The 15,798-nt window shown below is 40.2% G+C and overlaps 1 protein-coding gene across 1 annotated transcript in view; it reads right to left on the reverse strand.

Moving 5' to 3' along the window:
• alk (ALK receptor tyrosine kinase) overlaps positions 1–15,798 on the reverse strand; it is a 122,603-nt gene that overhangs the window by 67,563 nt on the left and 39,242 nt on the right. The window contains exon 3 of the mRNA XM_080871040.1: positions 2,974–3,105. Coding sequence (XP_080727166.1) covers positions 2,974–3,105 — 132 coding nt within the window. The remainder of the gene's footprint in view (positions 1–2,973; positions 3,106–15,798) is intronic.

Here is a 15,798-nt window from a genome sequence, read left to right on the forward strand (position 1 = left end):
GGCCAACAAATGTTTTTAGTTACTTGATCAGAGGGCTGTTTCTGATACATTTGATCACCAAATTCTTTTAACTTTCACATTATATTGGTAAGGTTTTGAACCAGTTTGCCAATTAACTTTCTGGCAGATGGTTCTTTGTACCAACAGATGACTCGCTAAGCACCTTACAAAAATAAATTTTTGTGTCTTTATTTTTCTACCTCTGCCAAAGGAGGTGGGGCTTCTGTGTGTAGTTGCCATTTCTTTGTTTGCCCGTCGGCAGCATTAAGGAAAATACTGTCAGGTTGATTTGCTGTTAGAGAGGTGCAGCACAGGCAAAGGAAAAAATAAATAAATTTCAGAAATCAAAGTTTTGAGCTCTTTTGGGCTCTTCATTCTTAAATGACAGATTAGAGCAACTGTAAATGAAAGTCGAAACAAGATAAGTGATCAGATGTGTTACGGTGTAAGACTCTGGATTGAAATGTGGTGCAAGGTGGGTAGCATGGTGCAAACTTCACTTTCTGGCGAGCCAGGGGACCTGAAACAGTTTACAAAATCATTAGGGTTTAGGTGAGAACAGACACCGTAACAAGCACATTAGTAGCTTCACCTCCATTTTTCTTGGTTACAGTCCCACCCTAATGCATTATTATTCCTTATGAAAAACAACTAGCACTTCACTACGATTATTCTGCCATAAGAATGTGTCTTGAACCCGTTTAAACGATCAACCAGTATTGTTGTTTCTCTTGCGGTGTCATCAACATACACGCTAGGAGAAGAAAAGAAAATTAAAAGAAATCTGTCTTCAATTTTGCAACTTTCTACCGCATCGTGATTGCACCAGACACCTGGTGGGAGGCAACCTGTCTCCAAACATTCACGGTGTGACTCGGACTGATTGGTGAAAGTCTGGAAATAACTGCTGCGTCATTAATAAACACAGAAAGGTTGCCAACATGTTCCAAACTAGCAGAGTCAGCCTGCGCCAGTGAGCGTAATGTATCTCTTTGCAGCAGGGGACTTAAATCAAGTGGTTGCATTCTGCTGAAATATTCTTATGGAAAAACAAAGTGATCGAGCTACGTCATACTGCAATAAAATTTTTGTCCTGCAGCAACTACGTCAACATTTTTAGTGGAATTTCTGTTTCAGATCTATGAGATTCTGGCTGGACTCTGATTTGATTTGTGATTTTTTTCCAGTTTATCATCACAAACAGACTCCATCTAATAGCAAACTTGACCCCATGCAGTCACCAACTGATAGCAGACTGACTCCCAAAAAGGCAATCAAAGCTATCACAGATAAACAAGCAAAGAAAACCATCAGCACTAGCAATACTGCAGCAGAGTCTCAAACATCAGTACTGTGAATTCCTACATGGATCCAGCTTTAACAGCATTTTGAGATGGTAAACTAGTGTTGGAAAGAAGTGGGGTGTCTGCAGAATTTCAGCAGACTCAGGCCAACCAGAGGAAGTTCTCTAACAAGGAGTGTAGGATGTGTTCATGTGTAATGATGCTGAAGTAGGATGGCGAGGAAGAGCCACAGGGACTTGGTTGTTCTTATATGTCAGGAATCTTTGTGATTGACACATGCTAAGTTTGTTCCTCCGGCCTTCTTTCTGCTTTTCCCCCCGTTAATGAACTTTGAACAGCTCATGAAGGATTTAAATAGATCAAATCCAGTGACGATAACTTGTGGATATCACAGACAATACCGTATCAGAGAGGGAACGCTGTGATTTAGCCAGCAGGGGTGATTATTACAAGTGGTAGTGATGTAAATGGAGCAAATATAGAACTTAAGCTACAGTAGTAGAAAAGTGCAAGGATAGACTGAGGAATGAACATATGGATAATTAGCCCTTGTCCTTAATTAAAAAGGATAAAGACTGTTACTTTTAAAAAAGCAGAGACGGAAACAGAACCTTAATTCAGAGCAAATGACAGCTGGCCTTCATGCCTTCATGCACTCTCAGCATTACAAAAGCACAAAGTGGAAAAGGTGTGCGGAAATGCACTCAGAACAATTAGCCTCTCTCTGCAGAACCCATTAGTTTGTGTCAAATATTACACATGAGTTTCCATGCTCTGTTTGTTACTGATGTACGAGTGTGCAGCCACCAGTCTGATTAATGTCTTGAAAACACAATTCAGGAATATTGCTACGACGTGTACAAACCGGCTTTGTGTTTTACTGATTGTTACTTATGCTCAGATGTCCAAGTAAATCTTATGAAATCAAAATGTTACATACACATTGTATTCAAATGGAGATTATACCCCTGAGTTAGCCCCTCAGGCCAATTAGGACTGATAAGTCCTCCTTCAGTAGAAAGAGAGACGGTGCCTGGCTGGGATTTTCACCCTCTTATCTTTCAGCTCTCATTGTTAGCAAACCTATACACACGAGGGAGCAGCCATCATTTTAATAAGCACCACATGGGAGGCTGACCTGCACTGTGGGCAAATTAATTTTGCTCAGTATAGTATGGATGAAGAACTCTGAAATCAAGCTACAACATATGTAGGGGTTAAAGATCTCAACGGCGTGGTTATAAGTCACAGAAACAACACAAATACATTCAGGTAGGACTAAAAAAAGATCCTCGGGACTCACACGCACATAGACACACACAAACAGCGAGGCCTGGGGGACTTCACTTGTGAATGAGATGTCAGCATAGTTTGGTAGTGTTCCTCCTAGGCCTCGAGAAAAGCACAAAACAAATGTGCAAAGAGATAGAAATAACAGCTACAGAATATGTCAAGGGTGAGAAATGCTCGCTAAGCTGGCTTTTTTTTATTGGCCTTTCCCTGTGCTTCTCTTTCAGGAAAAGCTCATGAAGAAGCTCCGTTGCTGCTCTGCTGGGCAGGAAGCAACAGCTTCATTAAAGGAGGCTCACCACAGCTGACCGACTTCAAGTGCGCCGTTTTTATCCAAAAACACAGAAAGGGCAGCGGCCCGTGCGTAGGGTGTACTCACGACACACGTTGCCTTCGTCGTCGCCGAGCGGGCAGTCTGTACTGAAGTCACAGAGTTTGTCCAGTGGGATCTCAGGCCCGTTGTTACAGTGGTACTGGCCTTCCAGTGTGATGTTCATGCTGGGCGAGGATGCTAAACAGAGAAGAAAGAAATAGAAATTGACATAATGGTTTGCAGGAGATATTCTAGCACTTTGGCACTGTGTGTGAAAACAAAGCATTTTCACAGCTCAGGTAGAGTTTAGGAGATGTTTTGCTTGTTGGCAGCAGAATCAAAAGAATGCACTGCAAAAAACAACAAATGACAAAAACCCCTCATCTTTGGAGAGAAGGAAAAATGTCTCCCAATTTAGGTTTAAGTTCAGACTGATGTGTTATTTATATGTTATTTTCTTGCTGACTCAGATAAATATACGGTTACGACATAAGAGTTTATCAGTGAGTAATAACGGCTAATATAACCCCTGAGTGTAAACCTTGTGTTACATCAGCTGACTGCCAGCACCATCATGATCAACTTGGCTTACGCAGTATGAGCATCTGGCTTTGAATACAGTACACATCCATCAGACAAGGAACACAAACACCAAAGAGAAAAGAAAAAAAAACATGACCCAGATACAGTTAGCAGATACACATGGAGTGGGAGAACACACATAATAACAAAGGCACCAATTGATATCACCGGTCTCAGCAACTCAATTGTAACCAGGAGCATTTGCATATCTATGCAAATCAGAAAAGTGATATCTCACCTTCACCTTAATAATGAGAAACTGATCACAGCAAAGAGAACAAAACAGACAGGCGGAAAGAAAAAACAAAAAAACTGTACACTGATGGGAATCTTGTTTTTTTCCAACGTCTCTCATGGAGGAAAAAAAAATGGGAAGTGATTCTTATCATGACTGACTGGCTGCGCCTACTGTAGTCTGCCCTTGATCTGTAATATGCAGATTTGTTCTCTGCTCAGATGAACTTGGAGTTAAAGCCTGATAACGATTTCAAGGCAGGAGAGGCAGCGTGCAGCACAGGCTGGTAGCTGAGACAACTATTCGGGCAAAATTTCATCATGAAGTTTGTAATGAATTAACTTTTTGTTTTTCCATTTTGCATTATGTTCTGCGTGACATGATGATAAAACCTTTGGCACCATTTCTGCATCACAGGCTTGCAGAAAATATGCAAGACCAAGTTAAATTGCAGGATAAATCCACTTTTATAATCCCTTACTCTTTGTTCGAATTGATTTAGGTTTATTTAGATGGCACCGAGTGACAACAATAGTTATCTCAAGGCACATTTATATAATTTATATGATAAACACGCACCAGCATAACAGACTGAAACCAAATGACACCTTATAAGCAACCACTTAGCGACAGTAGGGAGATGGAAAAAAATAAGCATTCCGTTTAAGAGCAAGAAATCTTCAACAAAGGCAGTTTTTCAGAATGCTTTTTGGACACCCTGATAATAAAGAAATGCAACAGTCCATCCTCAAAGTTGGATTTAGTGTCTCAGGGTGATACTGACTAACTCTGAGACAGGATTTTCCTCAATTTTATGCTACACTTCACTATAGGTTGAAAGAAGCGGTCACAGAAACATGTTTTGTATGTGGAGTGAAAGACATAATCTTGGCTCATAATATTACAGGAGGTCAATATAAGTAGATACATTGCAATTATTACAATAAGCCAGTTTCATTCAGGTCCACAATAATCAAACGAATATTTGAGCATGCAGTTCTTTAAATTTAAAGATATGACTTATTTCTGGAACCTCCATCTCCTTCCATGCCCATATATGGAAATCCTGAGCAGCCATCAGTGAGGACAGAAGGAGGAGCTGGGGTGGAGATGGGTTGCAAAGCAGTATGCAGATGCGCACCAGGTATGGGTCAGCTAAAGGAGGCTAAATATTGAGCCTTATATGAGATTTACTAATTGGAAGTGTAGAAGGGCATCAGCTGGGTTGTCAGTTGATGTGGACTAGTATTGATCTGCCTGAACTTTGTGGCCAGCCATAACTAATGCAATGCGGGATTTTCATCTGAAGTGAGGAGCAAGTTAGAGGTGATCCAGGGCATTAAGTCTTTAGATTATCTTTATAGTTTAATTACTTTGTATCATCCAGCATCACAGATAAGTATAGGCGGGTAACTGCGCAGCACTGGTGAGAGCATTGTTTTAATATATCACTGGCTTAAACCAGTGAAAGCCACAAGTCAATATGTATGTCAAAAGGAAACAAAGCAAACAGCAAGAAAAATGCTAAAGCTCATTCATCCACAATATTAGTATCATATTTTAATGAACTTCTTGCTTTCAGTTCTTTCAGTGCACCTTACCAATAAAGGCTAATAAAAAAAACATAATTACTATAAGTGGATGCAGGTGTTGACATAAAGAACATAAAGATGTGGTAATAGATTGAATATGTCTCAGATAACATTTGGATAAGCAAACATCTAATTAGTTGCACAGGAATTACTGTCTACTTAGTGTGCAACATTTCACACTTATGCCGTATTCTCACCTCTTTTTTTTTCTCCCACATTGTGGTGGAGAAAAACTTACGGCCCAGCAGGAAACTGGCACAGTGAAGTCTTTGGCTTAGAAAGAGAGGGTGCCATTTTTATTGGACAAAACACATTAGTCAGAGGCCTCCCACAGCACACCATTGTGGTAAGAAAGTCACATTAACATGTCAGTGAGTAATCCAGTTCAAACCCCTTTAAAGCCTGGCCTGATTAAATGACTGATAACGAGTCTGCTTAATGTCAGTGTTTGTGAAGTGCATTCCTGAGCTTTGTTTTGTTTTTTTACAAACTAAATGGAGCACATGCTTGTACACACGAAGCTGCAGACTCGCTAACATGTGAAATTCACGGAGGAACGGAGAAAAAGGCAAATACAGTATTTTATTCAAATGAGGGTAGGCGAAGTCTTGTTTGCCTAGCGCCCAGTGTGGGGGTATAGATGTGGTTTTGCTATGTGTATTCAGTCATGCTCAACACATGTATTATGCATTGCTTGTGCTCACTGGCTTCCTTTCTGTATAATGTTGACACCGCAAGCTGAGCGATTTATCAAGAAAGGGAAAAAAAGTTACCAAGAGTACAGTGAAGCCTTCGGGCGATGTATGTAAATTCATCGATTTATCTTAGTTTGATGACAGTGGAGTAAAAAGTATCAGTATAAAAGTGGCAGTGTCACTAACTTTACGCTCCTGAAGCAGGTAAGAGCAGCCAGATGTGGCTGCCGCACTTCTGGCCTACCGCAGTTCTTAAATCACACTTGTCAGATTGTGAAAACAAGTGGGTCAGTGAGGGATGAATTGCCTGTGGAAGTAAGTGAGTTTTGTTATCCTTGTGCTCATGGGGCTGGCTTTGCTTTGAAAGGGGAATGATGTATGGATGGCAAAAAGCTGGAGAGGTGACTGGAGAGGGCACAGCTGCTGCTGGTAAGTGACAAAACATACAGAAACCCACTTGTGGATTTTAACTGAAAATCCACAAGTGGGTTTAAGATGGTTGATCTCATAATTCAGGAAGCCACCAGCTACTGTCTGATGATCTAGCGTCTGACCCCAGAGGCTAAATGGTCAATAAGCCAGTATTTCAGGGCAGTGGAGTCGGGATATCCAGATAGCAGAAAATAATTGTCAGGTTCAAGCCTTACTATTCTGTGTGCCGGTCATTTATGAATGAATGTATTTTCTAAAAGTTAATTAAAAAAAAAGTCATTGGACACACTGACCTATGAATCATCATTCATAAAAAAAAAGCCAGCATTGTGTTTACAATGTGCAGAATGTACAAAACAATAAAAAAAAAAAAACTGGAGAGGCCGAAAACACTACACAGGACCTAAGAGATGCATCTGGACCTTCAATTGATCCATCTAACGTTCACTGAAGCCTCATTAGTAATGGTCTCAATAGAAAGGCGGTTATCAAAGAAGGGGAAACAGGAGAAAAGGCCAAATTACACAGGAACTGGATTGAAAATAAGTCTTAAGGAGTGATCAGCCATCTATAAAACATGGTGAAGGTGCTGTGATGGTTTGGTGTGGAATTTCAGCCAGTGATGTTGGGGATCTTGTAAAAACTGAAATTAGAATTATAAGTGCAGAAAAGTACAGTCAGATTTTGATCCACCATGTAAAATTTGGCAAATATCTGATTGGTAGTGGCTTCATTTTTCAGTATAATGATCCCTTACCCACTGCCAGTGCAGTAAAAGCATACCTAGATAGAAAAACACACAAAGTAACACTATCAATTATGAATTGACCTCCTCAAGCCCAGACCTCAACATTATTGAAGCAGTGTGGGATCATCTGAAGGCTGCCAACATCCAAAAGGAAGCTTTGAATGGCCTTCAATAAGCCCGGAGAACTCTTCCTGTGGTCTATTTAAATAAATTACAAGAAAGCTACCTCAGAGACTTCAGGCTGTGTTGAAGAATAAAGCTCTTCATACCAAATATTGACCTTAAAGCTCACTAAAACTGTACAAACTCTATTGTATGTGTATATGCTGTATTTTCATATATGTTTGGACATTTCAATAAATTGATGCACCTGTTTCCCATAGTCCTATGAAAATATAAAGAAACAGGGGGAGTCTTGGGACTCTGGCACAGTATTGTAGCAAAAACAAAAAGAAATTAAACCCCTTAAGTCTGATTGCAACAAGTGCAAATCCCTTTAAGGCTGGGTGCAACATTTGCAAGCCTCTCAACTACGACGTTTTTGAAATGTAAGCATATAAAACTTTCTTAAATCGCGTACGGCTCTGAAAGGAAAAACACGCCGCCGTCACAGCGGGTCCTAAAGGGATATTCACTTTTATCCAGTGACAAAGCAAACCATTTCGGAGTTCAACAAAGATGCTGGATTTCTGTCACAGGAGGGGAAAAGAGCTATGGGATAAGTTTCCATAAAATTACACAAATATTCTCAAGACAGACTCATCGTCTCGAGACAATTCAGCCTTTGCTTTTTTATATCTGCACATTATATTTTCAGTGAAATTATGTAGAACATAAATGTGCAACTTCTTTTTCCAAAATAATGCTAGCGGCATCACTGACTTGTTTTCCAAGCTCGACTAGATTTCAGAGTCAGAGTCGGAGGATTGTACTGACACTGGTATCCAGAAACAGGAGAGACCGTTAGAGAACACTTTGCTGTTATATTACTTCTCAGCTATGGTGCTTTTGTGTAAGGGGAGTGTGCTGAACCCATTCTTCACAATCTAAAGCATTCAGGTTATCACAGCTGACTGTTAACAACTATTAATGGATGACTGGTGAACAATTAACAAGTAACTAGACAAGAGTCATTTAGAAAGTACAATCAATAGGCAGCGGGAGTCACTTCACTAGTCCATCATAGTTAAAAGCTGCTTCCAGAGAGAGTGTGCAGGCCTCAGTGTGTCACTATTATTTAATTACTGCTACGTGACTTGTTGGATATCCTGGAAGACCTTCTGTATCCTCTGAGGACATAGTAAACAGGGGGAACAATATTTTGTTTTTGTATGCCAATGTAAAGTCTCATTAAAACCTTTTTGATAACAGCTCTGCAATACTTTGGATCTGAGTGCTTTATCATTTCTCTAAACAGAATTAAATTAATTTCAATTTAATTAAAAATGGGGAAAAAGAGCAGCTTTTAAGTTAAATATGGTTTTTGTGCATTTCACTGCCAGTTGATCATGTTTGAGTTCAGACGTGTGCTCAGTGGAGTTTAGCGTTTCGTGTTTGTCATCTAATTATAAGCCAAGTTGTTCTATTTCTTTTAAAAAAACAACCTTTTATTCGTGCCATCTGCTTACAGGATGAAAATCGAAGAGGCTTCATCTACAAGATCAAAAGCAAAATTAATTAAGAGCACAAATTTTGAAAAAATGACTTAGATGTCCAAACATGTCTTAAATGCAGTTTCCTAAAAACCTGTTGAGGTCACTGACTGCAAAAATGTGCAATTTCTATTTATTTCTTTTAATGGTTTAAACATTGTTTGAATGTGCTGTTTGTCTCCCGACAAATGTAGACTGAATGTAGCAAAAATTTCATGAAAATGAAAAATATAGAACTTGATTAATAATGTGTAAACAAATGAATACACAAACATCTCCGGCCAACCAAAAGATGAGAAGAATAATACTTAGACAAAGTTTTAAAGTCAGAGAAAACATTTATTTGCATTGGCTCGTGCCAAAGCCAAACAATGGCTTAGGATGGGTTTTCTGGTTCAAGCATTTCCCTCATGGCAGAAACTGAAGCACCAGTGAGCTCAGCTGAAATCAATTCAACAATAGTACTTAACATTTTAGTGTTTTTGCATAACCCCAATAAAGATATCGCGTTTAGATTCCACTGATAGAGACATTACACTTGGCGAGATATCAAAAGATCTTGCAAACCAGTTTGCCTTGCCATTTGAATAAAACTTCTGACATGGTTTGGTGGATATCGCTTGTAGATTTGAATACAAACAGACGCATCCTTGTTGAAGACAAGCTGCAAAAACACAATCTGGAGTCATAGAGAGGGTAGACTCATCCAGAAATTAATATGGTTTTTGTTTTCCTACGGATGAGCAAGCACGTCAGTCACATCGTAAAATCCCTCTGTGTGCTCTAAAACAACAACAACAACAACAAAACCAGTCTGAAGAACCGCCTGGCTTGAGATCTGCTTGTGCTTCGTGTGGATAGAATGCCAATAAGCAGAAAAGGAAACACAACAGAAACAATATCTTTGCAGACTTGATTGAGTCTAGCAGATGATTCAGCAGTAGTTAGAAGTCATTTATCCGATTTTGGTCATTCATTACTTCGCAATCTTCCATCTTAAGTGCCATAATGGTGGCCTGTCCTCTGTCACAGGGGACAAAAATCTAAAGGAGCCCGAGCACGGGTGGTGCAACTATCTTGCCACCCCATTAATGGCAAAATTTAACAATATTTATGGAGATTTACAGTGGCTGCAATACTCAAGATGGATGCAGCTGGGTTTCCCGCTGGACAGTCGACAGGACAAGAAGTATTCGCTCATGAATTCAATTAACTGCACACAGCCACGCTCGATTGGTCCGAGCTCTGCCCAATCACTATCACTATCTGTCATGCTCCCTGCTGGAGAGAGCCGCACACACTCGAGCAAAGACGGAGAGGGAAAAACATCTATTCTACACTCCTAAGATTTTTTTTCTTTTTTTACTGCAGAAAAATGACAGATATTGTACTGAGTGTAAAATAATACATGTGTACAATATTGTTGGATTACCCATCTGTTTTTCTTTTTTTTAATCTTATATACACACCGGACTCAAACATTGTCCATACATCTCTACTTTTTAGGTTTATTGATATTTTTACTCTGTCTGATCTAAACTATAAATGACAGACGAGATAACAGCCTCAAAACAACGAGCAAGGAAACACCGACGTTATTGAACTGGTTCTAAGAATTCTCAACTACAGCTACACAACAGAGGCCACATTGAGTTTAAGGCAATGTCACAATGTAAAACACTTGGCAACTCTTGAAAAAGTTGAAAGACAGACACAGCACTCTTGATCCGAAAAGCCAAGCAGTTTGGCCTCTACCATCTTGGGTCTTTGAAGTGACTGACAAACTGGGGGACACACATATGGCAGCAAGTTCACCAGTCTCAAGATTGCATTACTGCTCTATTGTCTATTTGACTCTACACTGGGACAAATTTACAAAATGATTAACCAAATTAACATTATTATATACTCAGTCTTCAAAATCACAGATAGTAGATAGATAGATAGATAGAGGTAGAAGGATTCTTTTTCACCCTATACACTCAATCTTTATGCAACCTTTGAAGGTTGAAGCGACTTTTGAACTGGCATGCTCTATAGTAATTATTTGCGTTATTGCAGTAAATACACACTGGACCTGGTACAGGTGCAAGGTGTGTTTTGTGTGTCACACACTGTGTCCGCTAGCTAAAGTTACAGTATTTCCCACGGAGAGAAAAGAGTGAACACTAACTTTACAGACAGAAAAAGATGTCCTCATTTCTAATCACATACTGGATCTGTATATGTCTTTTCATAAATTTTGTAATTTAATATTGTAAAACGTCTGCAAAACAAACATAAGTTATACTTAATTTCTGTAATTCAAATGTTGCATGAAAATACTGGAGTTTCTAGCAGGATAAAAAGGTTAGTTTTCTGTACTGTGATGGATTTAGAGTGAAGAACAGTGTGTTGGACTGGTGCACAATGGCTGTGGTGCTTATGGTCTGTACTCAGTTATGTAGCAGAGATTAATTTGCATTTAAGCTTATGAAGATTAGATTCATTCACTGAATTCAACCTTTATACGTTTGGTACAAAGGTAGTATAAACAGAAGGCCCGGGATCCTGAATCGGCCCAGCAAAGACTCCAGTCAGACTCACTGGACGTCTTTGGAAAATATTAGGGAGGCAAAGATTTTAGACTTTTAATCATATTTTCTTGTATTTTACAGCTTGCCCTACTAACAAAGAGCTCGACCATGCCCATTCACACTGCACCAAAGTAATGAAGTACAAGATATACCTGTACAATTAAATGATAAACAATTAAGGTGCCTGTTTTTTTCACTACTAAAGGTCCACAGTATACAGTATATTAAAAATGCAACATTTTCTGTGGATTAACAAAAACGTTCTGCTTTATAATTCCAGTACGGTTTGGGCAGGAGGCTACCAGAAGATTTTACATCATTTTACACAGCAACTTCTTAAATTTAAACCCAGAGTGCTGACAGATTTCTCTCATTAACTACAGCAGCATTTCTTTATCATGTAGAGAAAACTGAGACTTACTATTGAAATTGCACTTCTTTTTCTTATACTGAGATATCTCAGATTGATTAAATGTGCTGTTATACTCACCCTCTACAATGAAGGCAACAGATAATAGTTATTTTTTTGAAATTCTCTTTCACTGCTTGTGTTCTTCACAACAGATTCAAGCTGAGTACATTTATTAGAACTAGAATTTAGACAGGAATAACATTTATCTTCTCGTACTAATAGTAAGGTTCATTTAACTTTACACAATGCATGGCAGAGCTGTCCGCCAATGCATTACAAAGGCTGTACTTTTTCACTTTTACTCGAGTAAGAAGTTGCTTTAGTACTTTAACATTTACTGGAGTATTTTTTAAACACAGTGTCTGGACTTCTACTTAAGTAAAGAATGTCTGTACTTTTGCCATCTCTGTAATACTTGACCTTAAAAAATGGAATATTAAAGTTTGGTTTCTGTGTAAGTACTATAAAATAAATTCTACTTGATTTGACACTCTCTATACACAAAAATGAGCGGAAAAGGTTCCTCTTGTGGTGGAACAACAGCTATACTAAACAAGCCCATTCTAAGAGCTGTCATTGAACGTAGTTCTTGCACTGTGGGCACAAAAGATAGAAGTACTTTCTACAAGTTAGTAGAAATCTCAGAAAGTTCCGGTGTGCACTGCACACGGTTGAAAAACAGGTATTTAAATATAAAACTATAATTTGCATATGTGTAACTTTGTTTTGTTGTTGACTTTCACACAGTTATAATGATGCTGTATAATTCTTAGCATTGTTTCCTCTGGTTATTTTTCTCAGTTTGGTTGCCCGTGGTCTGACTTCATAAGACATTTTATACCACCAGAAAGCTTTCAGGAAAATAATATCAACATTAGAGCCAGTGGAAAATTTCTCTCAATGTGTTTTTTTTTCTTTTATCTGCAATGTTGTGGTCATTTCCTTAAAGTATACAAAAGAGTGAAATTCACAAAGTGCATCATTGTATGACATGCTGGCTGTTCCAACTTTTGTTTCTTGCATTACCACGACTCTGCATCTACAAAGCTAAGTAAACATTGTTACCAACCAATAATACAGATCAGCTTTGACATCAAAGCGTCTTTCCCACAGTCAGGGCGACTGTGGTGAGACTGTAGCCTTTGTTTTGTTTAAAATGATCAGCATTATGCCACGGGGCTTTGATTCCACAGCACTGGCCTTGATGTTTCATATCTTTTTCAGTCTGATGAGCAGGTTTGGGTTTATTTCACGGGAGAAATCATCTCAGTGCACTAACTTTAAGGTAAAAAGTCATAACCACTATTTTTACTCCACTACAGGAAAAATGTTTGCTACCCATTGCTGACACACTGACTTCTTCAGAAGGTGATGCAATATATCAGAGGCTTTTTTAAGGACGTAAATTTTTGTTAATGCTGTTGAAATTTGTACCAGCAATAGATCAAAGTCATAAAACATCATAGAGCAATACTTTTTAGTGCACTGAACAGGATCAGTGAAATCGCTTAAAAACATAGAGCTTCCTCAAGAGTTTGAAGACATTTCAAACAGATAACCATTTAAAAATGAAATATATTGTAGGTTAGGGTTAGGTCATTGGTAGAATGAATATATATATATATAAACAAGACTAACAAGACTAGTTAACAAGACTGGCTACGGATACCGACTACGGAACGGAGCAGTTGTCAGCCACCTCCTGTACATGGATGATATCAAGCTGTATGCCAAGAGTGAACGAGACATCGATTCACTGATCCACACTACCAGGCTATACAGCAATGACATTGGAATGTCGTTCGGACTGGAGAAGTGTAGTCGGATTGTAACGAAGAGAGGGAAGGTAGTCAGAACTGAGGGGATTGAACTACCAGAAGGCAACATTGCAGACATAGAGGACAGTTACAAGTACCTGGGGATCCCGCAGACGAATGGGAACCATGAAGAGGCCGCCAGAAAAGCTGCAACCACCAAGTACCTGCAGAGGGTCAGGCAAGTCCTGAGGAGTCAGCTGAATGGTAAGAACAAGATCCGGGCCATCAACACGTACGCCCTGCCCGTGATCAGGTACCCTGCTGGGGTAATAGGCTGGCCAAAGAAGGAGATAGAAGCCACTGACATAAAGACAAGAAAGCTCCTTACCATGCATGGAGGGTTTCACCCCAAGTCCAGCACCCTGAGGCTGTACACTAAGCGGAAGGAAGGGGGCCGGGGACTGGTGAGTGTCAGCACCACAGTCCAGGATGAGACAACGAACATCCAAGAATACATTGGGAAGATGGTCCCAACTGACCAAGTGCTCAGTGAATACCTCAGGCAGCAGAAACCCAAGAAAGAGGAGGGAGACGAGGAACCATCATGGAAGGACAGGCCCCTGCACGGTATGTACCACCGGCAGATAGAGGGGGTGGCTGATATCCAGAAATCCTACCAGTGGCTGGACAAAGCTGGACTGAAAGACAGCACAGAGGCACTAATCATGGCAGCACAAGAACAAGCTCTGAGCACAAGATCCATAGAGGCTGGGGTCTATCACACCAGGCAAGACCCCAGGTGCAGGCTGTGTAAAGATGCCCCAGAGACAATCCAGGGTGCAAGATGCTAGCAGGCAAGGCATACATGGAACGCCATAACCAAGTGGCCGGCATAGTGTACAGCAGGGGTGCTCAATACGTCGATCGCGATCGACCAGTCGATCGCAAAGGTAGTATTGGTAGATCGCATGGCATTAAAAAAATAGATGCCAGCCTATCATCCATCCCGTCACTTGATTGATACAGGGAAGCCAGTCAGATGACATCGGATTTTTTCTGACGCTTAGGTCGCTGCGCAAACAGCGGCGCGAAGTGTAGTAAAACTGACAAGCTAGTCAGCGAGTTAACCCCAATTTTTAGCTCTCGGTTTTTTCTAAACCTAAGAAAGGGTTAAAAATGAGTGAGGGAGCTGGACCAAGTAAGAAGACAAAAACGTATCACTTTCATACGGAATGGGAGGAGGACTTTTTTTTCACGATGTCATTTTCGAAGTGCGTTTGCCTCATCTGCCAGGCTGCCATCGCAATGCCAAAGAAGGGAAATGTGGAGCGGCATTTTCGAACTGTTCACGGAAAATACGACACTACATTCCCGCTGAAAAGCGAGCTAAGAAAGAAAAAGGTGAAGGAACTAAAATCCCAGTTGTCCGGACAGCAGTCATTTTTCACACAACAAACTTCAAAAGCGAAAGCCGCCACCGAAGCATCGTTCCGGGTGAGTCACATCATCGTTAAAAACAAGAAGTCTTTTCAAGATGGAGAGATGGTAAAAGAGGCATTCGTTGAAGCAGCTGACTCATTGTTCCGAGACTTTAAAAATAAGGCAGAAATAACATCTTCGATCAAAGCTCTCCAGCTGTCAAGAAGTACAGTTACACGGCGCTGTGAAGCCATGGCGGAGGATTTAACCCAGCAACTTTGGAAGGACATCGGAGATTGCCAGTGTTTCTCACTCCAGTTGGACGAATCTACGGACGTGAGTGACACAGCCCAGGTGTGCATTTTCATTCGTATGGTGTTTACTGATATCACTGCAAAAGAAGAGCTATTAACAGTCCTGCCCATGAAAGAACAGACGCGAGGAGAGGACATATTTCAGTCGTTCAAAAACTTTATCGAGAAAACCCAGCTCCCAGTGTACAAATTGGTGTCTATTACCACAGATGGAGCACCCGCAATGGTTGGCCGCTTGAATGGATTTATTGCCAAGTGCAGGCAGGACGATGCTTTCCCGGACTTCCTAAATTACCATTGCATAATCCACCAACAAGCGTTATGCGCTAAAATGCTCAACATGAAGGAGATCATGAATGTTGCAACGAAGATCGCCTGTTCTATTCGCGCCAGATCTCTTCAAAGACGGTTATTTCGTGCACATCTGGAGAAGGCTGACTGCGACCACTCTGAGTTGTTGCTACACACTGACGTGAG

Source organism: Rhamphochromis sp. 'chilingali' (genome assembly GCF_963969265.1).
Source record: "Rhamphochromis sp. 'chilingali' genome assembly, chromosome: 21".
Lineage (NCBI taxonomy): Eukaryota > Metazoa > Chordata > Actinopteri > Cichliformes > Cichlidae > Rhamphochromis > Rhamphochromis sp. 'chilingali'.